We start from the raw sequence: 25,466 nt of genomic DNA, 5'->3' as shown, positions 1-25,466 counted from the left end.
GTATTCCCAGTTCAAGACCAGTCCCTCCTATTCCCCATGCAATGTGGAGTTGCGTAAGGAAGGAGCATCTGGCATAAAACGTGCAAAATCAACACGCAGATCTGTGGTGGATCCAATGTGGCATCACTGCGGAAAAAAAGTAGAACAAAGTGTGACTTTAACTTGGAACTGCTGAGAACAATTTAAATACAAGAATGGTGTTAATAATGATCTAATTATCCACACACACAAAAAATAGAAGAGTTAAACACAGCATGGTGGCTTAGTGGTTAACACTGTTGCCTCACAGCAAGAAGGTCATGTGATCAATTCCCACCTGTGGCCTTTCTGTGTGGACTTTGCATGTTCTCCCCATGTTTGTGTGGGTTTCCTCCGGGTGCTCCAGCTTCTTCCCACATTTACATACATGCAGGTTAAGTGAACTGGAAATTTTTAATTGTCCAGGTTTCTCTTGCAAATGAGATCTCGATCTCAGTGAGACTAACCTGGTTAAATAAAGCTTAAGTTAAATCCCATCTGACTGTGTAGTAACAAGTAGAGGTGGGTGGATGGATCCTAATATCGATAATATCGATACCAATGCTGGTAATGATATTGAACAATCCTTGTGTAAAAAGATTGATACTCAAGCTTTTTTCTCTCCGGCACACACTGACTGCTGCGCACGCAGATTCATCAAAGTCTACTCTCTGTCTGTAAGAGCAGCGCTGCGTCACACAACACGGAGCAGTGCACCCTTGTATTGTTGTTTGTCAGCCATCTACCTCAGGAAATTTTAAGTTGTGTCGAGTGATTTTTTTTAAACAAAAATGTTGATTGTGATAATAAAGTATTTTGTTGTCATGCACAATGATTGGCAAAATTCTATCCTAGGTCTTTTGGATCCTTTGGATCTATGAAGCTTAAATATGAAAAAGTATCGGTATCAGTATTGATATCAGCGATACTGGGCCTGTATTTACTTGGTATCGGATCAATACCAAAATTCCCGTATCGCCCACCTCTAGTAACAAGCAACATATGGTCTCATTTCCTATAGTTTTTCAATCAACTCTGTCACAGCATTAATTACTCTATTAGAGTTGTAAAACTTGAGATAGTTGTGTAACTGTCTATCTACACAATACATTTAGAAGCTGAACTCACTCTGTAGTGACCACACTTGGTCCCATTCTATATGGTGTTAAATCAGCTCTATCACAGTGTTAAATCAGCTCTCCTATAATGAAATCTGTCAGAGTTGATCAGCTTGATTCAACACATTGCAGAGTTGATTTAACACTATTTAGAATTAAGGTAGAGCGAAATCAGCTCTGCAAAATCGAATGCCTATCTATGGATGTGTGTGTGTGTGTGTGTGTGTGTGTGTGTGTTTGCACGCGCGTGTGTGTGTGTGTTTGCACGGCTGTGGAGTCGTGCCTGCAGTCTGCTAATCCCTTGCGTCCAGTTGGTGGAAATCCCCACGTGGTTTGTACTCGCGTATAAAAACTTTAGGTGCGCGGTGCCCCCGGTGTGATAGTGAAGAGAACGAAGAGTCAAACTGAGCAGCTTTTTGTTTGTTTGTTTGTTTGTTTCCTTTTCTTTTGGCAGGACGCACGGAGGTGTCTCCGCGGAGCAGCGCGCATCCGGAGCTTCTTTTTCTTTTCATTTTTTTTTTTTTTTTTTTTGTTTACGCGCACAAAGACACGGGAGACACGGAGTCCCTGGCTGTTCCGTGGGATCTCGGCTCTGCAACTGGATCCCCCCACTGAGTTTGTCCACAGTGCGTGAATTGGGAAAAGCGCTCCGATCGCCCGTGGACGCAGACGGACGGCGATGTCGGTGAGACGTTCTTTTCATGCCCGTCTGTTTTGGTAAAGTGCAGCTCGCGCACCGTGCAGAAAACGCGGCAGCAATCAAAAGATGAACTCGTGTTTTCTTTCTTTTTTTGTGGATAAGCGGCTGAACAATGCGCAGTGACTGGAGTTAATTAGACTGCGCTGCTTTCTTTTTGGGGAATTACAAACATTGCGCTCTTTGGATACTTTGGAGGACTTGTGGAATTGGATGTCACGCCGGAACTTTCACACTCGTCACATCAGCTTTATCTCCGTAGATTCTGGACCCTAAACTCAAAGCGAGACAAAATGAGCGTGTACAGCGTGGCGTTGTCCTGTTTAGTTGCGTGCGTCCTCTCCGTGCGCTGCGCCACAGGCGCCGAGACGCAAACGTTGCCCCGGGAGTCGTGTGCGTCCTGCGGCCTCAGAGCTCCGGATCAGTCTGAGCGCGTGGACGTTGATTTTTTGGAGGCGGTGAAGCGACACATCCTGAACAGGCTGCAGATGAGAGACAGACCCAACATCACTCATCCCATCCCGAAGGCTGCGATGGTGACAGCCCTGAGGAGGCTGCACGCGGGCAAAGTGCGCGAGGACGGCAGAGTGGAGGTCCCCAGTTTTGAGGGACAAGCCTCCTTCAGCAACGAAGTCCAATCAGAGACCTCTGAGATTATCAGCTTCGCTGAATCAGGTAATAATCAATAACTTATAGCACTGGTGAAGAAAAATCGACTGCGTTCACATGACTGGCTGAACAGCACCAAATCATGTTATTTGCCTTCCTGGCACAACTGGGAAGGTTTTGGTTTTCTCCTTTTTTACTCTTGCATTGTGATTTGTGACTGATGGGATTCAGGTCACTTACACTGTGTTCACATTACTGACTGAAGTGACCTGAATCTGACATTTTCATCTGGCTTGTTCACACTTTAATTGAGGTAAACCTGATCTGACCGTTCCAATGCCAAGCAGCCGCATCACATCCAGGAATCACGCACCACATGCATGACTGGCTAGAATCAACACTTAAAAGTGGCTTTGGGACGGTCACACAGCTCACAAAATCATCTGATCATCTGAGTAGTTCTCACAGCAGCCATGATGCCAGAAAGCGGGGCTTGAATTCTGGAACTGATAAGATTATGCATCACCATAAGATGAAATATGCATCACGTGCATGAAGAAAAACGCAGGTTCAAGTCACATCATCACGCAGTTTGAATGCATCGTTTACAAACATGAATGCGAGCACTGCGGGTCATATCAAACTATAATGCAAATGTAACCTCCATCACTTACATTTAAGTGACACTCAAACAGAAAGTTGTCAGAGCTTTTTTTTTTTTTTAAATATAATTAGATCAATTTGTGGGATAAATCCTCCTGTTTTCTCCAATAAAAAAACAGAAAGAATGAGTCCCTAAATTACCCCGATTTGTTGTCCAGGAGATCAAAACAACCTCTGAATCCAATTTCATGTGTAAAGCTGCGCTCACGCTCAATGCTCCAATGTATAAAGCTCTCTTTTACCAAAGGACAAAGTCCCTCAATTGGCCATTTATCCCTCCCTCTAAGAATGTGGATCTAACTCCAAAGAGGACCCCCCACACACACACACAAGTTCAGCTAAAACCATGTGCACCACGTGGGTGTCACAAAACAATTAAAAATGCCACAATAAGAAAAAATACCATACTCACGCATCATGCATGTCCAGGGCATTCTGTGAGAAATTCTGCCTGAATTGGGGGTGCGCAGATGCACGAGCACAGCCAATATTACAATGGTAAGAATGTCCACTTCAATACATCTGATTTCATCACAAATTAACAACAACAACAACAACAAAAAATCACAAATCACTCACTTGTTTATGTCTGTTTTTGTTTTTGTAGAAGATCTTTTATCATACATTAAATGTCTTCCTTGTCAGCTGATGTCTGGCGAGTTCATTGGAAAAGTGTACATGATCAAAACTTTGAATGGACATCAGACAGACAACTTTCCCGATGCACGTTTATTTCACCCCGTACTTGTTTGTAGCTGACGTGAATCTGCGCTCTAAAAAAAGAACCGCTGTCTCAATGAGAAAAATTGATGCAACAATTTGCATAGATGTTTTTTAAGTTATTTCAAGTTTCTTTATAATCTTTATTTCACAATTGCAAAAAAACAACTGTACAATTAATGCAAGAAACAGAATATATACAAAAGAAGATAAAAAAATAAAACAAATAGTAAAACAAAATACATGCACGGGTTTGGCACGTTAAAATCTGTATCAATTTACACAAATTTCGTAGAGAAGATAATTACATTTGGCAATAATCAAAATGTTACATTGCATAGCACCATCACGAATGTCAATGAGTTCCTTGAGCATATTAACAATGGCAGTAGTGGTATCATTATATTTTGGCACAAAAACTGATTTTATATCAAAATTATATTACAGAAATTGTTTACACATATTACCTGATATTGACATTGGATTTTGAGTGCAGCACGTCGTACTACTGAATTTTCAGATTGTGTACATTTCTTATAAAATTTAGAAAACCCGTTAATCAATTGAGTTTTTAAAGGCAGCTTATTTGCCAAAAGTTCAATTATATGACTTTCAACTGAGTTAATGCCACAAGACATCTGTAGTTAAGCTGAAATAACTTTAGTTAAGTTGACATAACTTACAAAAATCTGTGCAAATTGTCATCACTTTTTCTCATTGAGACAGCAGTTCATTTTTTTTTTTAGAGTGTGCTTTCTCATGCTGGCAGCACAAAAAACAAAACAAAACATCACAGCAGAATTCCATCTGCAGAGGCAGAGTGCAGGAGACGACATGAGAGATGGCCATTTTTCAGTGATAATGACACGGACAACAATTTACTTTATTGAAATGTTTTGCACATATGGCAGCTTAAAAACTTAACTTTGTGAGGTTCTAAATGAATTCCTTTCTGAAATACAGTATTACATACAATTGTGCTCAAAAGTTTACATACCCTGGCAGGAGTTAAGTTTTTTTGGGGGCCATTTTTCAGAGGATATGAATGATAACACAAAAACTTTTTTCACTCATGGTTAATGGTTGGGTGGAGCCATTTATTGTCAAACAACTGCATTTCCTCTTTTGAAATCAAAATGACAAGAGAACTACCCAAATGACCCTGATCAAAAGTTTACATACACCTGTTTTTAATACTGTGTGTTGCCCCCTTTAATATCAGCTTGGAGTCTTTTGTGGTAGTTTGTGGACGAGGCTTTCTGATGGTAAAGCTGCCACTGAATATGTCTTGGAATTTATTTATATTAATTACAAAGAAATACAAACAGTCACTACTGTTAGCTTCATAGTGGATTAGAGCAGAGAAGGGTTTTCTTTCACCAAAACAGATCAGATCCAGGCTTGCATCTCAGATGTACCTTCTGGCAATTTGTAGCTAAACTTTCAGGTCTTCTTTTTAAGAAAATCCTCCTCTATACCACTTCATCATGAAGATGGATAACTGGTGATACAAAATGCAAAGCTTGCACTGTGCATAATTTCTCCAATCACAGCCACGTAAACCTATAACTTCTTCTGGGTTGTCGGAGTGTCTTGGTGGCTTTCCTCACTCTTTTTGTTCTTGCACAGTCACTCAGTTTTTGAGAACTGTCTACTACATGCAGATTTACCACAGAGTGCCATATTGTTGGTATTTCTTCATAACTGATGTAAATAAAGTCAGAAACATATTCAGTGGCAGCTTTACCATCAGAGAGTTTCGTCCACAAACTACCACAAAAGACTCCAAGCTGTCATTGATGTTAAAGGGGGCAACACACAGCATTAAGAACAGGGGTATGTAAACTTTTGATCAGGTTCATTTGGGTAGTTTGTGTTGTCATTATGATTTGAAAAGAGTAAACACTGTTGTTTGCCAATAAATGGCTTCACCCAACCACTAACCATGAGTAAAAAAAAAAGTTTTGTGTTTTTGTTTATATTTTCTGAAAAATGGCCAAAAAAAACAAATCTGCCAAGGTATGTAAACTTTTGAGCACAACTGTAGATTATTCCTACCTGTATAAAACCAGGCTACTCTCTGCACTTAAATAATCCATCTCTTTTATCTCCTCATTAAATATAAAACAACATCCATTTGCCAGAGGAGGTGGATTTTCCCCATAAATCTCTCATTGAAACAATGGAACATCCCGTTTGTCCTGCTGCTGACTGCTGACATGTTAAGGCAGTTTTAGATGTTCTTCTGTTTGCAAACTGGAAACCCTGCAAACCAGAATTCGGTGGTTGCTCATTCATTCCATCAAATCCACCAAAAACTGACACATTAGATGATTTTTGCTACTGGACAAATTTTGAATTCAATGTGTTCTTCTCAGTTTACTCCGTCTGTGTGATTACGGCCACATCTCTCAGACTACAAACTTTCAAATTGACGTCATTATCATGCAGCTACAACAAGCTCACAGTGGTGATGTCGTTACAGGTAAGACGTGGAACAGATGAGGAAAAACAATGTGAAAACTCATTATTTTTTGCTTTTTACAATGTGTTGGGGTCATTAAATTATTTTAGGGTGAGAATTTAATACACTTTCCTAGAAATAATTAAATTTTAGGTGGGTGTTTAACCAACTTTCTTCAAAAAAGGGGGTGGACTGAAGCTCAGCCAGAGGCAGTCCAGCACGTGGATATGGTATATAAGTTTGAACATAAAGTCATGCAGGAGCTACTCACTATTGTAACCCGGTGGGAACGATTTGAGCGTCCACGCTCAAATCGCCACTCTATTATGATTCGAGGTCAGTGTGTTTTTGCTCAACCAAACCCATCAATAATAATAATAAAACTCAGAATGACATACAACCCATTTAAGTTCAGATTGGCATGCAGGTGGAGGGGCAGGGCCATGTTTACACCCATATTTGCATATTTCAAATGAAGAAAAGCTTACCCGGGCTCAGTTTTCTTCTTCTTTTTCTTTTTTAGTTTCATTCTTCCTTGCACCTTTGAGCCTTTGTGTGCCATTGTGCCACAGATCTGGCTCAGTTTCCTTGCTCCCTAGACCCCCGTGCACCTCCTGGCCAGCTGGCTCGCGTCCCCTCAGATCGGACGGTGCCAGCGAGGCTGCGACTCAGAGGCGAGGCCTTCAAAAAGCCAGGGGAGCTTGTCTCCAAGCATGAGGGAACCTGAATCGCTGTTGTCACAGTTTAAGACGAGGTGGCTCAGGGGTGAGGTTGGCATATGCTTAGGCAGCAGCATCCTGGCAGAAGGGATGTGGATAATTTGTGTATTTGCCGTGTGAAACGGTGAGGTCAACTCGTGTCCTCCACCTCCTCTCAGCACCGGGTTAAGTGCACGCTTGTCAGCCAACGAGCCGGCACCTTATCTCCAGTTGCGGCGGCACAGAGGGATGAGTTTTGCCAAGCTGCCTCGGGCAGGTGAAGAGACGATGCCAATCTCACTTCTCCCCTGACACGCTCCCATGGGTCCTCGCTGAGGGATTCGGTGTCCCGTATCCACGGAAGCGGAGCGGGGAACAGCGAAGGGCGGGTGTGTGTGTGTGTGGGGGGGGGGGGGGGGGGGGGGGGATTTTGAGCCGCTGCTCAATTGCTGTTCGGACCCAGTGCACTTGTGATGAGTGGTCCAAGACATGGAATTAAGACTTCATTATGGGAGGTCATTAACTCCGGCCCCGTTGCTCCATAGGATCGGGCTGGCAGGTTTACTTCAGGACACAGCTCTTTCATGGGGTGCTGTCAGTCATGGCGCTCTTGGACCCGATCCATACATTTTCCACAGTCACTCACAAGTTTGTGTTTCAGTCCTCAAAGGGCCTGGCTGCCTCCGCACGGCTCCTATAAATGATTTACACAACGTTATTAAAACGCAGAGCCTGCTTTCTCATCTGGCCAAAAGTCCGGAGACTATTCCTCCTTCCCATCCATGCTCCCCACCTCCCTCACCTCCTCACTCTGTGGAATTCCTGGAGTGCCGAGACTCCGGCCTGAGGGATGCCTCCTATAGGCACACATGGCTCCGCTCATGCTGGAGCTGCAAATGCGGCGTGCCGCTCCCTCATCCTTTCCGCGGCGTGTGGTCTTGTCGGGTCTGAGTAATGAGCGCGGGATCTGCCTGCCTGCTTCCAACCGCCTCTTCCCCAGCTTGTTCGGGGTGTTGGTGGCACAGGTGGGGACACGCTAAAGAAAATCTCTATCCACACAAGCCCACCCAGGTGTCCCGCCGACTGACTGATTGGCATGTCAGGGCCAGCGTCAAACACTGTGTAAAAGGGCATAGAAATATTATTCATTATTGATAAATCCAGCAGTTTAGACGAATAATAAAACATTACATAAAATATCAGAAATAACTTAATACAGACCAAACATTCCAAGAGCCAAAACACAGACCGTCACCTTTTTCATCCAAATCCAAACATACCATAATGTGACCTCTAATAGCAGGAAAAAGTGTTTTCAATTGCACTTTTTCAAAATAAGACTTTTTGAATCATGTGAAATGACTTGGATAACTGACAGAAAATGAATGAATGAATGAATTTGGAGGGTAATGGAAATCTGCCTATTGCAGCACTTTGTCCCTGTTGTACAACTGTTTGAAACCTATTCAAAAGAGATTTTTCACATTTAATCAGTGGAAAATACATAATCCTCCACTTTGAACAATTTTAAACTAGTTTGCATTCGTATATCATTGGCATGGAGGATAAAACGGGAAGATACAATCAAGCACAAACATACAGTACGCCACGTCTAATTTGTACCACACTATTCAAGTGGCTTAGTGTTGGCTCGATCGCTTTCGTTGATACATTTGGAGATATTCACTGAAGCATGGTGTTTGAGTTTTGATATTGTATTTGGAAATAAAGTAACCAGCTGTGTTACAGAACCAAACATGCTACCACAGTGGATTTGATATAATGGTAGTACTGCTTTCAATATTTAAAGATGGAAGGGTTATAAATTTGTGTTGTTCAAATATCAATGTGTTTGCTGATTGGTTGGGGTAGGGATATGAAGGTAGCCAGATATTGACAACAACAACAACAAAAATGTGCAGGTGCCGGGGAATAATATATTACAATCAATATTCTGTCCAATAAAGTGGGCAGTTCTTAAGTGTTCTCAGTTACACCTGAACATGTGCAAATTCAAACTTACCAGTAGTAAGAGTAGTTTCTAAGACAGAGAACAAATGAAATAAATAAATAAATAAATTAATTAATAAATAAGAAAGGAATAACTGTTTTGGGTCTCGACAGGCATCCAGACAGACCTGTCGTCCTTCCGATCTCAAAATCATAACTATCTGTTGTTAGTTTGTTTTACTGGCATAATTATGAGGTTTCATGTTCCAATTTTAATAATAATAATAATAATAATAATAATAATAATAATAATTATTATTATTATATTTTACAAATTTTAATCATGGCATTAAAAAGCCATAAAATTTGAATAAATTGGGATGTATGGAAAATGCAAAAACAAACAAACAAACATGGTGGCATAGATTGAACAAGGTGTTAGAAACATTCCTCAGAGATGTTGGTCCATATTGACATGATGGCACCACGCAGTTGCCCATTCAACCAGTCTTCCCATTGTCCTCTGACCTCTGACATCAACAAGGCATTTTCATCCACACAGCTGCTGCTCACTGGATATCTTCTCTTTTTTGGACCATTCTCTGTAAACTCTAGAGATGGTTGTGCGTGAAAACCCCAGTAGATCAGCAGTTTGTGAAATACTCAGACCAGCCTGTCTGGAACCAACAACCACACTATGTTCAAAGTCACTTAAATCCCCTTTCTTCCCCATTCTGATGCTCAGTTTGAACTTCAGCAAATCGTCTTCATCACATCTAGATGCCTAAATGCACTGAGTTGCTGCCATGTGATTGGCTGATTAGCTATTTGTGTTAACATGCAAATGAACAGGTGTACCTAATAAAGTGGCTAGTGAGTGTATATTTCATTGCAGAAAGTGTGAACCAAATGTCATGTTTTGTGTGGTCAATCCCACGCAATGAAAAGAAACCCAAAAGCAAAGTCAAAGTATTTGCATTTTCTGTAGATCTCAACTTTTTCTGATGTTGGGTTGTTGTTGTGACATACAAAGCGAAATGCCAATGTTCTTTGTCATAATTATGAGTTGGAATCAAGCTTTTAAAATGACAAAATTTCCGCTTTTGTGTCACAGTGAAGCACAAAAGCAGGTCTGTCTGACTTTCTGACTTTTGTCCATCCTGCCTCTGCAGTTCTGCATCCTTGCTGCTACATTCAGGAGACACGTGGCCGTCCTCTTGGCCCGGTCCAGTTGTGGTTCTCAGCACTGAGTCACCGATGTGCTGGGTCATGCTCGGGAAAACGTGCCACACGTCCACAGCTTCGCAGATGACATTCTGTTCTTCAGCAGATTTAGTAACCTTTTATTTGCCTCAAAGCCATTCAGTGGTGCCCAAGGCTTCTCCTGAGAGAACGACTATTAACTCATGAAAAGTTTGGCTTGAGAAAAATATTTGATATATTGTTTTCCACTGCAGTGGGACTCATGCTTGTGTGTCACCATGACAACCAATATTAAGTCCTGTGTTTAAAATCACTAATGAATGACACCAGAAAATACTTGATGTCAGCATCACAAAATCTTTTTATCCTCGTATTTCTCACAGCACCTCCTTTAACTGAACATTCAGATCCATAAGTATTTGGACAGCGACATAATTGTGGTTTTGATTCTGTATACACGAGTACGATTGAGATTAAATCTAATAAACCAAGATATGCTGACAGTGTAAACCTCTGGCTTTAATTCAAGTGGTTTTAACAGAGAAATTTTACATTTATTTTTCAGGAATTTTGAACATTTTTATACATAGTCTCCCCATTTACAGAAGTCATAAGTAATTGGACAAATAACATACAGGGTGACCCCCCCCCCCCAAAAAAAAACTGAATCCATAAAAATTGTAATAAATCCTACAAAGATCCATCAAATTTCTTCAAATTTGTTCCAACTACTTTTCCAATCGTCTTTCCCAACATGTCTTGTTCCACCAAGGAAAAGGCATTTTTGCCTCAAGGCCTATTTCACCAAGAAATCATCCCATTTGGAGTATAATGTTGAAAGAACATGACTTTTATGCAGAGTGACCAAGACAATTGAAACTTTGGGGAGTGATCGTACACAGGCTGGAGTTTAAGTCCAGCAAATTTCAAGATATTTGCTGGACCTTTGTAGGATTTATTACAATTTTTATGGGTTCTGTTTTTTTTTTTTGGTGGTGGGGGGGGGGGGGGGGGGTCACCATGTATCAAGACACAATCACTTTTACAGCTAGTTTTCTTTAGAAAAGTTTGGGAATGGGTACATGACCTTTTCAAGTGACTGAATAAGTCTTGAGCATTTAACTTAAATCTGGGCTCACAAACCCTGCTCCTGCCCATCACCTGCCCTGCATGTTTTCAATGTGTACCTGCTGTGACCACTAGTGATTAATGAGGTCTGATGTTTCCTAGTTCTTGATTGGCTGAGCTCATGTGATTGAGTCCATTTACAATGCATGTAACAGGGAGAGTTAGAAAACTTTCAGGAAAGATAATCTCCAGGTGACAGGTTGGTGACCCCTGATTTACAATAATTATGAAGAAATACAAACAAGTATGGTAGTGTATAATTTCAAAAACTTAATGACCGTGCAATGAGTGGTGAGGGAAGCACACTACAACTCTCAAACAACTCTGAAGGCGTTCTAGGCTTGGCTATGATTGGAGAAACTGCACATTGTGCAACTTTTATCTGTTGTATCATCAATGACAGCTTCATGGTAGAGTCCAACATAGAATCATTTCACACAATAAAACAGATCAGATCTAGGCTTGAATCTCCTATGTACTTTCTGGCAAAGTATGAGTGAAATTTGATATCTTCTTTTTAAGAAAATCATGCTTTTTGAGATATCTCAAAAAGCAACACATGGATATTGACAAAATTACATACAGAGATGGTCCTTGCATCAGAAAAGATTACATTAAATTTAGATGATTATCTGGATGTGTTTAACAGGTCTTTTATCTCTTTCTTTAAATGTGTCATATTGTGCAAAATGAACTTTTATCTGTTTTTTAATTATAAATGTGTTTGAAGTTAATCATCCTGGAAGTCCCACAGCTGTATGTATATTATTTTTTGGGGCTGGATCTACATCAATGGCTGAGGTCTTTACTGGCTAGAAACTGTAAGACATCCAGTGACCTGTTTTAGCTTGCCATATCACACTGAAAAAAGAACCAACTTAAAAAAGTGTGCAGGTTTTACCCTGAATGAATTAAGTTGTTTGAACTTATGTTTGTAAGTTAGAGTTGATCTAGAGTTGATCTAACTTACAAACGTAAGTTCAAACAACTTAATTCATTCATGTTTTACCAATTGTAACAAACTGCTGAAAGACATACAAATAGATAGCTGGGCCTTGCTGGACATATACACTTTACAAATACACTTCATTCAAAATATAATGCAGTACAACAGTCCCAGTGAGATTTTTCCCTTTGAAAAGACATTTAAAAAACATCTATGCCCACCGTTGAAAACATGTTTAAAACATGTTTAAAACAGGTTCAAAAGTGAAAGTTTTTTTCCACCGTCTATTTGTAGACTTTAATTCAACATTTGCATTTTTGACTGTTTTTAGCTGTGATTTTTTAAGCAGTAATATATTTCCTCCTGTGTAATGTGAACATTATATCATAACATAATTTTGAAAAGGAACTAGCATCTGGGGGAAAATGGTTGAAATGCAGATTAATGTCCACAAACATGGTGAAAAAAACCTTTCACCTTTAAACCTGTTTTCAACATATTTTTACCTTAGTGGTTTCTTTAAGTATCTATTCAATGATAAGATGCTCACTTTTGGAAGTGTAAATTAATGGCCATAGCACATTTTTAAAGTTAATACTTGAAACTTGAAAATGTAGTTCTGGAAAAAAAGTCAAACACCATCACAAGTTGCATACTTAGTTATAATAACAACAGTTTCCAAAAGGGGGAAAACAGCATGTGATACAGAATATAATGATTTGTTTGTTTGAATACAACATAAACAATGTCCTTTCAATAAAATGATCATGAACAACAAAACCATTAACTGCTGTAAGTAATATATGTAATTGAAACAAAAACTGCTTGATTATTTGTTTTCAGAGGTTGAAACCCCTGGCTTCAGTGTGTTCGTCTGCTATATGATATATTTAGCTGAAATTTCTGATCCAGACAACCAATGATTTATAAAGGAAAATCATGAACATTTTCAGGGTGCCCGAACTATTGCATACAACTGTAAGTCACATCGGAGTGTAAGTAGCAGGAAAAGAAAACTGTGATGTATACTCTGGAAAATATGGTACATTACACTGACTACTTTAATGCACATGCACAAACACTTTGTGCTTCAAGTTGTGAACCAAATGCTGCACTCAGTGGATGCACAAAAGGACAACACCATAGCAATATTATTATTGTCCATATTGTTCCATGTGTTTGTAACAAAATACCACAAACAAACAGATACACTATATACTGAAAAATCACACATCATTATCGATGGTATTATAGCAACTATTTATATAGAAATTTCCCAGGAATCAAAGCACTAAACAACATAAACTCTAATAATAAAATAATAAATGGCAATAATAAAAAGTGCACTCGAGCAATCCACAAAAATCCCAAACACACATAACACAGAAAAAAGGTGCAACTTATAATTGAACACATTTGTGTTTTGTGACATGCAGAGGATGAAAAGCTGTTCAAACCGAATATCACCCAGTTTTCAACATTGAAATTATGGTTACTGCTCACTTGGGTCCTGCAATATAATGATATAGAATATAAAACCGTGGTTTATTGTTGACACAGAAAATAACTGCACTGTAAATCCGGATAATTTGTTCCTCATTCATGTTGTTGTTTGTGATTGCCTTTGAATTTACTCATTAGCATCAGTAGCTGCCAGTGTACTGCAGTCAGTGCTAAAAGTTATTGGTTCAGCTTTTAGCTGTAATTTCCGCTAATTTATTATAGGTGCTATATACGCTATATATATATATATATATATATATATATATATATATATATATATATATATATATATATATATATATATATATGCATTACTTTAAAACTAAAACATATAGCTGATATTTTCACTTTGTAAAAACGACAGAGGTAACATTAATTTCGATAACTTGTCCAGAATTAGTTTGTTAAAAATTTTACCCATAAGTCAAAACTGCTTTGCTGTGCATGTCTCCTGCAACACGTCTGCAAGCTGTGAAAATAAATTATATTGTTTTTCTCTCCCCTTTTTTCTCTCTGGTCACCAGGTCTCGTTTGAGAAAGCTGATCTTAGACAGAAGCACTAGCTCGTTGTTGTTTGTGATTGCCTTTGAATTTACTCATTAGCATCAGTAGCTGCCAGTGTACTGCAGTCAGTGCTAAAAGTTATCGGTTCAGCTTTTAGCTGTAATTTCTGATTTCCGCTAATTTATTTTAGGTGTTATATATATATATATATATATATATATATATTACTTTAAAACTAAAACATATAGCTGATATTTTCACTTTGTAAAAACGACAGAGGTAACATTAATTTCGATAACTTGTCCAGAATTAGTTTGTTAAAAATTTTACCCATAAGTCAAAACTGCTTTGCTGTGCATGTCTCCTGCGACAAGTCTGCCAGCTGTGAAAATAAATTATCTTGTTTTTCTCTCCCCTTTTTTCTCTCTGGTCACCAGATCTCATTTGAGAAAGCTGATCTTAGACGGAAGCACTGGCTCATTTTTGTTTGTGATTGTCTTTGAATTTACTCATTAGTACCAGTAGCTGCCAGTGTTCTGCAGTCAATGCTAAAAGTTATCGGTTCAGCTTTTAGCTGTAATTTCTGCTAATTTATTTTAGGTGCTTATCGGTTTAGCTTTATAAAAGTTAACTTTTCAGTTATCGATGTCGATGCCATTATTGGTTCTGCTCATCAGTCTGATTCCTTATCAATTCCCTTATCAATGCCTCCAGTGAATTTTCTGTGTGCTAAAAGTAGGCTTTATAGGTTTTCTATGCCAATAACATTTTATTGAGTCTTAAAGTAAATAAATATGAACTTGGTCACTGGATCCTTGATTTCTGGACATAAATAAAACCTGTAACGGGGGATCCTAGAGCTCTGGACATAAATAGAAATAAACAAAATCTGTATTTTTTTTCTCAAAAGCATTTCCTTTCAGACATTAATGACAAATCTAACTCCATATCTTTGAGCTGAGTTCATGCAGATGGCTGCACTGCAAGTCAATATCAGTAACTTGTGTGTTGGTTTTTACCTTTTGGCTTGTGTGTCTGTAAATGCTCACACCTTCAAAATTAGTGCACTACTTTAAAATGTAAACATAAAGCTGATATTTTCACTTTGTAAAAAATGACAGAGGTAACATTAATTTCAATAACTTGTCCAGAATTGGTTTATTTAAAATTGTACCCATAAGTTAAAACTGCCTTGCTGTACATGTCTCCTGCGACACATCTGCAATATGTGAAAATAAATTAGTTTTTTTTTTCCTCCCCTTTTTTTCTCTCTGGTCACCAGGTCTCTTTTGAGAAAGCTGATATTAGACAGAACCACTGGCTTGTTGTTTGTGATTGCCTTTGAATTTACTCATTAGTATCAGTAGCTGCCAGTGTACTGCAGACTATACTAAAAGTTATCAGTTCAGCTATTAGCTGTAGTTTCCGCTAATTTATTTTAGGTGCTTAGCAGTTTAGCTTTATAAAAGTTAATTTTTCAGTTAGCTGATTAATGGTTATTGAAGCTAACTTTTTGGTTAGCTGTTCCCACCACTGGTATTGATTGATAAGATTTTATCGATATCAATGCCATTATCGATTCTGCTTATCGATCTGATTACTTATCGATACCCTTATCAATACCTCCAGTGAATTTTCTGTGTACTGAAAGTAGGCTTTACAGGTTTTCTATGTCAATAACATTTTATTGAGTCTTAAAGTAAATAAATATGAACTTGGTCACTGGATCCTTGATCTCTGGACATAAATAAAACCTGTAATGGGGGATCCTAGAGCTCTGGACATAAATAGAAATAAACAGAATCTGTAGTTTATCTCAAAAAGCATTTCCTTTCAGACATTAGTGACAAATCTAACTCCATATCTTTGAGCTGAGTTCTTGCAAATGGCTACACTGTAAGTCAACATCAATGTAATTCATAAAGAATACAGGACGTCTTATTTTGGGAGGAAAAAAACATTTTAGTCTGTTGTAGTTTGTTGTCTGTATTACAATGTTTGGAAAGAATTGTCATTTGATTGAAAACGTTGATTCGCTTTGAAGTTGTTAATTCTGACCAAAAGCTATCTTTCTAACTTGACTCGACAGAGAGTGAGCGGCGCAGCCTTTGGAGCTGTGCAAACAGAACATCGGACAATTCTCTTGTCTTGCTCGCAACAAGATGAGTCCCAGTTAGTGACTTTAATCCACACAAAAGTGACTCATGATTGACCTTTTTAAATGGCTTTGAGAGGGGTTAAGAAGTGAACTTGCCTCTTCTGAAAAACAGTGAAGCAGAGAACCAATGAAGTAGCGGGTCGGAGCACTGCTTTGTTGCTTCAAGCTTCAAGCAGAGCTGCTGCAGAAGTGGTTGATTGCAGGCCCACTGCAGGGTCGCCAATCAATGTAGAGAAATGATCATTTTTCCCGATAAAACACCCTCAAAAACAATGGTCGCACTAAAGGACCAATAAGGGAATTGTTAAGCAAGAAAGCTATTGATGTCAGTGGATCGAATCATTTCTTAGCGATTCTTGAAAAGAACCAGTTCTTGATACCCAACCCTATCCAATTCTCATACAGGAGGGGCATGAGACTATTTCAGGATGATGCTCCCCCCTGAAAACCTCCAAATGACCTTTGATTAACACCCTGTCACACTTTGATGATTTAGCCAGCATATGCCGACCATATTAAAAACGCTGGCATACGCCGGCGTACGTCTAATAAGTTATGGGTAAGTTTTGTATAAGTTAAGAGCACATTGAAGTATGCTGATATATGTCCTAATATGGTGAGTACTGTGCAAAATTTTGGGCATGCACAATATTTTAAAAGAGACACCTTGCTACAGCGTACGTGTAGTCGATGATGTGCTCATTTACATGTTCCACCTGCCAAAAAAAAGGTTCTGCTGGAGGTTGAAATGCAAACCAAGCCAGACCTACCTGTTTTGACCCACACCATACTGTGCAGTACCGACCAGGGCCGCTCGGTCTGAAATGAAACTCTCAGCATAAGTTGGCTAAATTGTCATGGTGTGACAGCTGCATAACTTGTTTGATGTATCCAGTGAATTCTATGCATTTTTCATATGCTGGTTAAATCATCAAGGTGTGATAGGGCCCTAAGTTGTTCAAATACTTTCTTGATCCTTGCAGGAAAATGCCAATGTCACAGCAGCCAATTCACATTCATACAAAACTGAATAAACAATAAGAATGCTTAAAGGATCATGGGTAGCAGAATTAAAAAAAAAAAGAAAAAAGGGCAAACTAGTGGTCTAATAACGTGTGTAAATTATCTAATTTACTGTTCCAGATGCTGTGTAACAAACAAACTGTTCATAGTACTTTGCAAAAAACCTGTGGCAAGATATATATATATATATATATATATATATATAGGTTCAGCTGTTTTCAATAGGAGGATGACTGAACAGCACTTTCCTACAGAAGTTCAAAATTTTCAGCTTTTTCTATATGTTGTAATGACAAGTACAAACCAGATTGCTGTTTTATCTTTAACCCAGAGAAAAGACGGTCTGTGAAAATCATTTGTGTGATATTACAGAGTGGAATTAATCAATAACCTCACGCAAAGTTAACTTTTCTAACAACCATCAGAGCCTTTAAATTTAGTCAACTATTGTCTGTGAGTGTGTGTCATTAACACAAACAAATGGCCGTGTCTCATGTCATCATCTACCACCTACTATGTAATTCTGCTATGATGAGCAGCATGATGGTTTCTCTCCTGTCACCATATGAAGGTAGCGTTACGCTGTCATGTTCAGCTGTTGTTTTGCATGTGCATGGTACAGAACAATTATTGTTGCGTTTTGTGTGGTCTTTTTTTTGGCTGGGTGCTTGTGCCATAAAAAGCTGTCAAGTAACATGAAACAGAAGCCAAATCTCTGCTTTTGTGTTGGGAAAACTAATAGCATCGTGTGGTATTAAAATGACATTAAACAAAAGCCAAAAGTGTCAACGTCGCATTTGTTCTGCCCCCGGGTCATCCAGGGATTTAACTGTGTCCAATCTGATGATCGTACGTGTGAATATCAGATATCTGTGTAAACACATAGTCATATTCAAAGCTGGGGAGCGGGGTGGGGGTGCAAATCCCTGAACAAACAGGAGCAGAGGACTTGCTTGGATTTCTCTCTGCCTGTCACTATGCCGCCGTGTTGGCCCCTGTTTCTCAGGGCACGGAGCTGTCGAGGCAAGCAACAAAGCGGCGCGGTGAAGGAGGCGAGCTTTGCTGCTTGTCGCCTTCAAGGCCTCGATGGCGCTTCCAGGCAGGACACGCTGTTCAGCTGATTCCTTTATGTTGTTCACTTCAGATAAATTTCAGCATCTCCTCCTTTTACACTTGACAGTTTAACCCAGAGACTTTGGTATTGAGAAGCCTTATATTTGATGTATTGCTTGCTCTGGGGATGGGCGTGTGTGTGTGTACATGTGTGGAGTGCTGACATAGTGCAGAGCGGAGAGCTGGTCTGGACAGGTTTGTGTAAAATGTAAAGCGGTTTACAGGAGGAAGAGGCCGCGAGGCCCCTTAAAGATGTGGCGGCGGAGGCGGCGGCAGTAGTGGGAGGGGGGCATCTTTGGTGGCCACCCGTTGACACTGACACACACTAATCAGTTGGCAAACAAAGTAATTTAGCTATTTTCAAAAGCACCGCTCTGCTTGAGCGCATTGTACCAAATCCTTTGGAATAGAAACCTTTCAAGTTACCTCGGGGTCATTTGGACGACATCATTAGGCTTCCAAAAGGAAAAAAAAAAAAAAAATTCAAATACAGCCAAGGAGAGCCCATCGTCACCTTCAAACACCCGGGTTTGTTCATTGTGGTGCTTCAGAAAGAGACCAATGTCATGTAAATGGCTCTTATTTTTTGCTTCATCATGCTATTTTTTTTTTTTTGCTGGAAAGCCACGCGTTTCAATGGCGGGCTGCAGCGCGGCTGTCTCCCACTGCCTCACAGCGGGCTTTGTGCTGTCACTCTCAGGGTGCTCCCAGTGTGGGGGGTACAAGGTGGTGTAAGGTTGGGGGGGTAGCTTAATAGCGAACCCAGTGAACCCCCCAGGGCCTCGCTTGTGTCCACCACCCTCCCACCATTTCCACCGCTGTCGTTCCTTCTTTGCTCCTTCTTCTCCGTCTTCTTCTTCCTCTCTCGCTTTAATCCTGTCAATTAAAAAAATGGGACCTGAGGCCAACTGGGCCTAATCCCAGATCTGGCCTGTTGCAGCTGACGTATCTGGATCCGCCAAAGAGGTCATGTGACAAAGTAAGATGGGAGAAGTGAGGAAATGAGAAAGCAGTTTTTTAAACAAGCGCATGCAGTTTGGATGTGTTTACATGTATGTAATCGCTGTGGCTGCTCGTGCACGTGTGCTGATATCATGAACAGATAAAGGAGACCTATTGAGATGCCATATTTGGTTCTTTTTCTTGGAAATATGTGCAACTCCAAAGGTGGGATGATGTGGAAAATGCAGTGATCTTGATGCTTGACAGTCTGAACTCAAGATATTTGTGTGGTCAACTTCATTTCATTTGTTAATATTCATTGATTCTTGCATTTAAAGCCTGCAACAGATTCTAAAAAAACTTTGGAGTTTAGATGGTGTCAATTTATTCTAAATATAAGGATTAAATCATCACTTGCAGAGCCAGTTTTCTTGAGACACATCAAGAGATGGATACCTACACATCTCTAAGTCACTGAATATGCCTTGGATTTGTACATCAATCATTAAAAACTACAAAAATGATGGTTGTCTATGATAAATCTTTGTTAAGGAGGAAGTTCTCAAAAGTTGAAAGAGCATGCTGCAGTGAAATATAGGAGGATTTTCAATAAATAAATAAATAAATAAATAAAAATTTCAGCTGCAGTTTGCTGAAAGATGCACAGAAAATCCGAGTCTAGATTTTATCTGTGATGCAACATTTAAATGTTGCACTGCTCCCAATTTTTCCCCTCACATCCACAAAAGCCTATAATTATTTCAGAGCTGCCATGTGTGTCTTGGTGGCTTCCCTCACTAGTCTCATTCCAGCATAGTCACTTCATTTTTTGAAAATTGCCTACTTGACACAGATTCACCATACAGTATCATAATGTTTGTATTTCTTAATGATTGACGTTAATGAAGTTAATTTTAATTTTTTTAAATTTAACCTTTATTTCAACAGGTTAGTCCTTTTGAGATCGAGATTTCTTTTGCAAAACATATTCAGATATATTCTGTGACTTGGTTGTTGTTCATTCCTTCCCACTGTCGCCAAGTGCTTGCTCATAGGGGGTCGTTTTGACCGTTGGGGTTTTTCTGTAATTATTGTATGGCTTTTGCCTTACAATATAAAGCGCCTCGGGGCAACTGTTTGTTGTGATTTGGCGCTATATAAATAAAATTGATTTGATTTGGCTGCTCCTGGTTTTTGTTTGGGGTCACCACAGTGGATACAGCCAGATCCGCATTGGTAATTGGCACAAGTTTTATGCCGGATGCCCTTCCTGACACAACTCTAATTTCACCTGGAGAAACACACACAGCTGCTGGTGTTCCAAAGAGGTCTCCCATCCAAGTACTAACCAGATCCTGCTCTGCTTAGCTTCTGAGATCTGACGGGATCAGGCTGACACAGAGCAGACTGGCTGCATTATTCTGTGACTTGGTTATTCAGTTAAAATATATTGAGTGACTTGGAAATGTTTATGTATCCATCCCCTGACTTGCCTCAAGAAAACTGGCTGTAAAAGTTATGATTAATCATTCAGAAAAAAAATGTCCCATCCCCTTTTTTACTTTTCTTTTCTTTCTTTTTTTTGGAATGTGTTGCAGGCCTTAAATACAGTAATGGTTGTAAAAGGAACGTACAACAAAAACAAAACAAACAAAGCAGAAAACAACACAATCCAGAATTTACATCCAGATCCCAATCAGCACCAGAATTAAAAAGGTTCTTTGTCTTTGTAGGGTGGATCGTAAAGTTTTGTCCTGGTAGAAAACCAAATATCCAACCAGTAGGTGCATAAAACCACAACCTCCATGGAAGAGTTAACAGGTGAAATTGTTAATTGATTATCCAGCCAATGATACTAATACTAATACTAATAATAGCTACAAAACATTCACAAGTTTTCCAAATCCAACATGATGTATTTCATATATTTTTCCTAATAACAGTATGAAACCCAAACATTTGCACTTTACAACAAACAAAGGCAAGCAGAAAATCATCACAGCTTATTCTGGAGAATGTTTTATATTCTTGACCCAAAAATGAATTGATTATTGAAATGTTTCTGATTCATTTTCTGTTGATCAACTTCTTGTTTTCTACTCCAGATTAAGCAAAAAATGATGTAAATAATTAATGTTGACTCTACTTAATAACCATTTCCTCTGTTTTTGCTCTGCCTGCTACAGATGAGCAAACATCACCCAAGTCTGGTCTCTACTTCCTCATCTCCAATGAAGGCAACCAGAACCTGTTTGTGTCCCAGGCTAACCTGTGGCTCTATTTCCGCGTACTGCCAGCTGGTCCTGAGAAGGGTATCCGGCGGAAAGTCACAGTCAAGATCCTCTACCAGGATGCTGGAGCTGCTAGTGGTATGGAAAGAGGCCAAGGTGGAAGTGATGGTGGGGGTGCGGGACGGTGGTCTCTGGTGGAGAAGCGTGTGGACCTGAAACGCAATGGTTGGCATACGTTCCCGCTGTCAGAGGCAGTGAGGGCGGTGTTTGGGAAAGACAACCGGCGACAGGACCTGGAGGTCCACTGTGAGGGCTGTGACACAGCTGGAGTGGTACCAGTGTTGGTCGATCCGGGCGACCCGTCCCACCGGCCCTTTCTACTGGTGCGGGCACGACAGGTGGATGGCAAACACCGCATTCGCAAGCGAGGGCTGGAGTGTGATGGCACCAGCGGAGGCCTGTGCTGCCGGCAGCAGTTCTACATAGACTTCCGTCTTATTGGCTGGAACGATTGGATCATTGCACCGCCTGGCTATTATGGCAACTATTGCGAGGGCAGGTGCCCAGCCTACATGGCAGGTGTGCCTGGCTCAGCTTCGTCCTTCCACACGGCCGTAGTAAATCAGTATCGTATGAGAGGGATGAGCCCCGGCTCTGTCAACTCCTGTTGCATCCCCACAAAGCTCAGTACTATGTCCATGCTCTACTTTGATGACGGGTACAACATTATCAAGAGGGATGTGCCCAACATGATTGTGGAGGAGTGCGGCTGTGCTTGAGCCCATTATTGTATTTGAGCTTCATCGACTTTGACCAGTCAGAAAGGCCTTTTGTACAAACGGGCAGTTATTATATGGTCCACCTATACATTATATCTATACCTACTGTTTGTGCAAACAAAGCAAACTGGTACAGTCTAGCAAATGCAAGTATCAGTGTTGTGTGTGCGTGTGTGCATGTGTGTGCACGAGTTTGTGCGAGTGTGTGTATTTATCGGACTGAGTGCGCCGTCCGTCCTGCGATGAACCGGACAGCTACGGGAAGAGAAGGGAACGATTATCACCAAAATGATACTTTGCTCTAGTTTGCCATTTCTAGTCAAAAAACAATGGCACATCATCTCCTCATCAATGAAGATTAAAAGCGCTTAGAGAGAAAGTGACAGGATCAAGCTGATGACCTTTATTGGCTTCACTCCACACTCCTCCAACCCCCCCACAAAAAAAAATACTTTAGCACATGACAGACTTTTGTTTTTTTTAAAGCACTGACAATTCATCCATTGATACAACTCAGAACACCAGCACTTCCCCCCCCCAACCCCCTCCACATCCCAACACCACCCCAAGCCAACAGACAACGTCTGACTGTTCTCTCCGCTGGAATCAGGTGAGCGGCACCTGTTATCATCTTCGCCGTTGTCGACGGGCCTCAACCTCGACGCCTCACCGGTCAAGAGGCTGCGAGGTCCCGTTGCCATGACATCCAGGTGAAGAGAGCTCTTCTAAGTGCACTTCACTTGTGCACTTCAGTGACATAGAGAGAGAGAGAGAGAACTACACCCCTGACCCCACCGCCACCTCACTTCGAACTTGCAGGAGAGGGCCTGCGGACAAAGAGACTCGAGTTTTGGCCCAGTGGGTCACCACGGTGCAGCGCAGCACTTGCTAAAAACTGTTAAAATGCACATCATGAATAGCACTTGTATAAAGAAATGCCTTCCATGAGGTACTGAGTGTCCTGTCCGATTGCTAATTAAGTGCCACATGAGCTATGCAACTGTCAGACTGAATCCTCCTTCCATCTTTCTCTCTCTCCTCTCTTCACTCTTCCACTTTTTTTTTGTTTTTTTGTTTGTTGTTTTTTTACCAATACTTGAAATGTAATCTTTCGCTTCCTTTCCAAAGCGAATGATTGTTGTGACGTTTGCACTGAAAAGTTGCGGGATTAGTGAAAAAAAAAAAAAAAGAAAAAACTGCCATTGAAAAGTTATTTTTATAGAAATTAATTGAATTTTGTTTTCAAATGTATTTTACCTAATTAATGGAACCAAAGAGGCCAAGATTTTAGCTGTTGTACCGAGATGGCAAGGCCATTGAGTTACTGTGTATGATACTGTTTTGATCACTTGCAAAAGGCCTACCACCATATCAGGGTACAATATATGATTTCACTTCTTAGCTCTGTTATCATTCTCTGTTTTGTACGATGCATTAAGTCAAACACTTCATTTTTCATCTTTAATTCTATTTTTGTTTGTTTTTTATTTAATAAGAAAGTTATTTTTTAGTTCATGTCTAAGAATCATTTAGTCAAATAAATGTCATCTGTACAGTTTATGTAAAATAAAACATTTTCTTAAATATTTTGAACTTTAACTTTTGTTCCACGTGTGTGTGTGTTTCTTAAAGAATACGTGTCCATTTTATTCACAAAAAGTGTTTTGGGGTTGACACCATGTTCTAAACGTTAAGGTGCGCCTGACATACTGGTTTAAACATAAACCACAGTGTGTTTTCTCTCATGAAGGTCTCTCATAGAACCATAATTACAACGATGATTAACAGCTTCATTGACAGCCATAGTTGCTGCCAATATGCAGGTATTATTGGCTGTTTAATGGCTTGATGCCCTATATTTTTGCATGCACTGTGTGCACGTGCTCGTGCACCTGCATATGCAGTGTGTGGTACTGAACATGGCTTTTTACATACAGTGGTGTGCAGGTGCAGCAAGCTCTTTGAAAATATTTCATTCAAATGCCTATTTAGAGTTTACATATCATATATGTTTTGACTAGTAATATCAACAATGGCACTAGATAGAATGATAATTTAAGCTATACAGTCACATGCTTAAGTTTAGGTACGTTTAATGAGAAGTTGTTGAATATATAGTACTTTTAAATAAATACATTTATTCAGGTGCTGCAACTACATTATTTATTTTCATGGTTTATTTTTCAGTATACATGTAAACCAGGTTGTAAAGTATTTAATTAGATATTTACAATAATTTTATTATAAAAACATTTTGGTGGTTGTCTTCACGTTGTCATGTACCTACGCAAAAGAAGTTTGCTTTTTGCTAAATTTGAACATAATATTCTTGTTTGTACAATAGAAGAAAAATACTTGATTTTTATTGGTATCACAATATTGTGACATTTCAAACTTGATGTTCACAAGCTATTTTTTGAAATCAAAATGTTCGAGTTCCAAAAATCTTGGCTCACCACTGTATGTAATTACAATTTTAATAGCAAAAACTGTTTTAAGATTAAGGCTCTGTTTGTGCTTCTATATATGGCCAGTACATTTCCAAATAAATGAAGTTTTCTTTTTCTTAAATTTGAAAATGAGATTTTATATATATATATTTTTTTATTTTTTCTTATTTTTCTTTTTGTAAAATTTGTTAAATTAATCTTTTTGTTAAATTTGAGCACAAGAGCCTGTGATTTTTTTTTATTGTTGTTATTGTTTCTTGAGTGAACTAGAAGAAAAACAAGCCTGATTTTGGTTCATATAAAAACATTTGATACTGACAAACTGATCCTGAAAAAAAAAATGGAAAAAAATGGAAATATTGCTGTTGTTAACATATTTGCACACCATTGTACATAATTTCAGTTTTAAGTCTTTAATATTTAGCATTTATTAAAAAAATGTTTTTTGAAAGACAGGATTCAGGTTTAAATATCAGTCATAATGTAAATCATTACTGACTCGTATTCAAAAATAATTTTGCATAAGTTGCTTTTTTCAATAAAATATAT

General features: G+C 39.4%; 1 protein-coding gene and 1 pseudogene across 1 annotated transcript; one reads left to right on the top strand and one right to left on the bottom strand.

The window, feature by feature from the left end:
- Nucleotides 1-1,448: 1,448 nt before the first annotated feature.
- On the top strand, nucleotides 1,449-24,063 carry inhbb (inhibin subunit beta B). The gene is made up of 2 exons (XM_034186424.1): nucleotides 1,449-2,508; nucleotides 21,644-24,063. The coding sequence occupies exons 1-2, from the start codon at nucleotides 2,127-2,129 to the stop codon at nucleotides 22,465-22,467; spliced, it is 1,206 nt and encodes a 401-aa protein (XP_034042315.1). The 5' UTR covers nucleotides 1,449-2,126; the 3' UTR covers nucleotides 22,468-24,063.
- Nucleotides 20,758-20,876, bottom strand: LOC117525447 (annotated as a pseudogene).
- Nucleotides 24,064-25,466: the final 1,403 nt, after the last annotated feature.

Source organism: Thalassophryne amazonica, chromosome 14 (genome assembly GCF_902500255.1).
Source record: "Thalassophryne amazonica chromosome 14, fThaAma1.1, whole genome shotgun sequence".
Classification (NCBI taxonomy): Eukaryota; Metazoa; Chordata; class Actinopteri; order Batrachoidiformes; family Batrachoididae; genus Thalassophryne; species Thalassophryne amazonica.
This window is presented reverse-complemented; position numbering and strand designations above follow the sequence as displayed.

Coding starts and splice junctions, on each gene's coding strand:
- inhbb (XM_034186424.1), top strand. CDS start 2,127: ATGAGCGTGTACAGCGTGGCGTTGTCCTGTTTAGTTGCGTGCGTCCTC. Junction 2,509..21,643: donor TATCAGCTTCGCTGAATCAG/GTAATAATCAAT, acceptor TGCCTGCTACAG/ATGAGCAAACATCACCCAAG.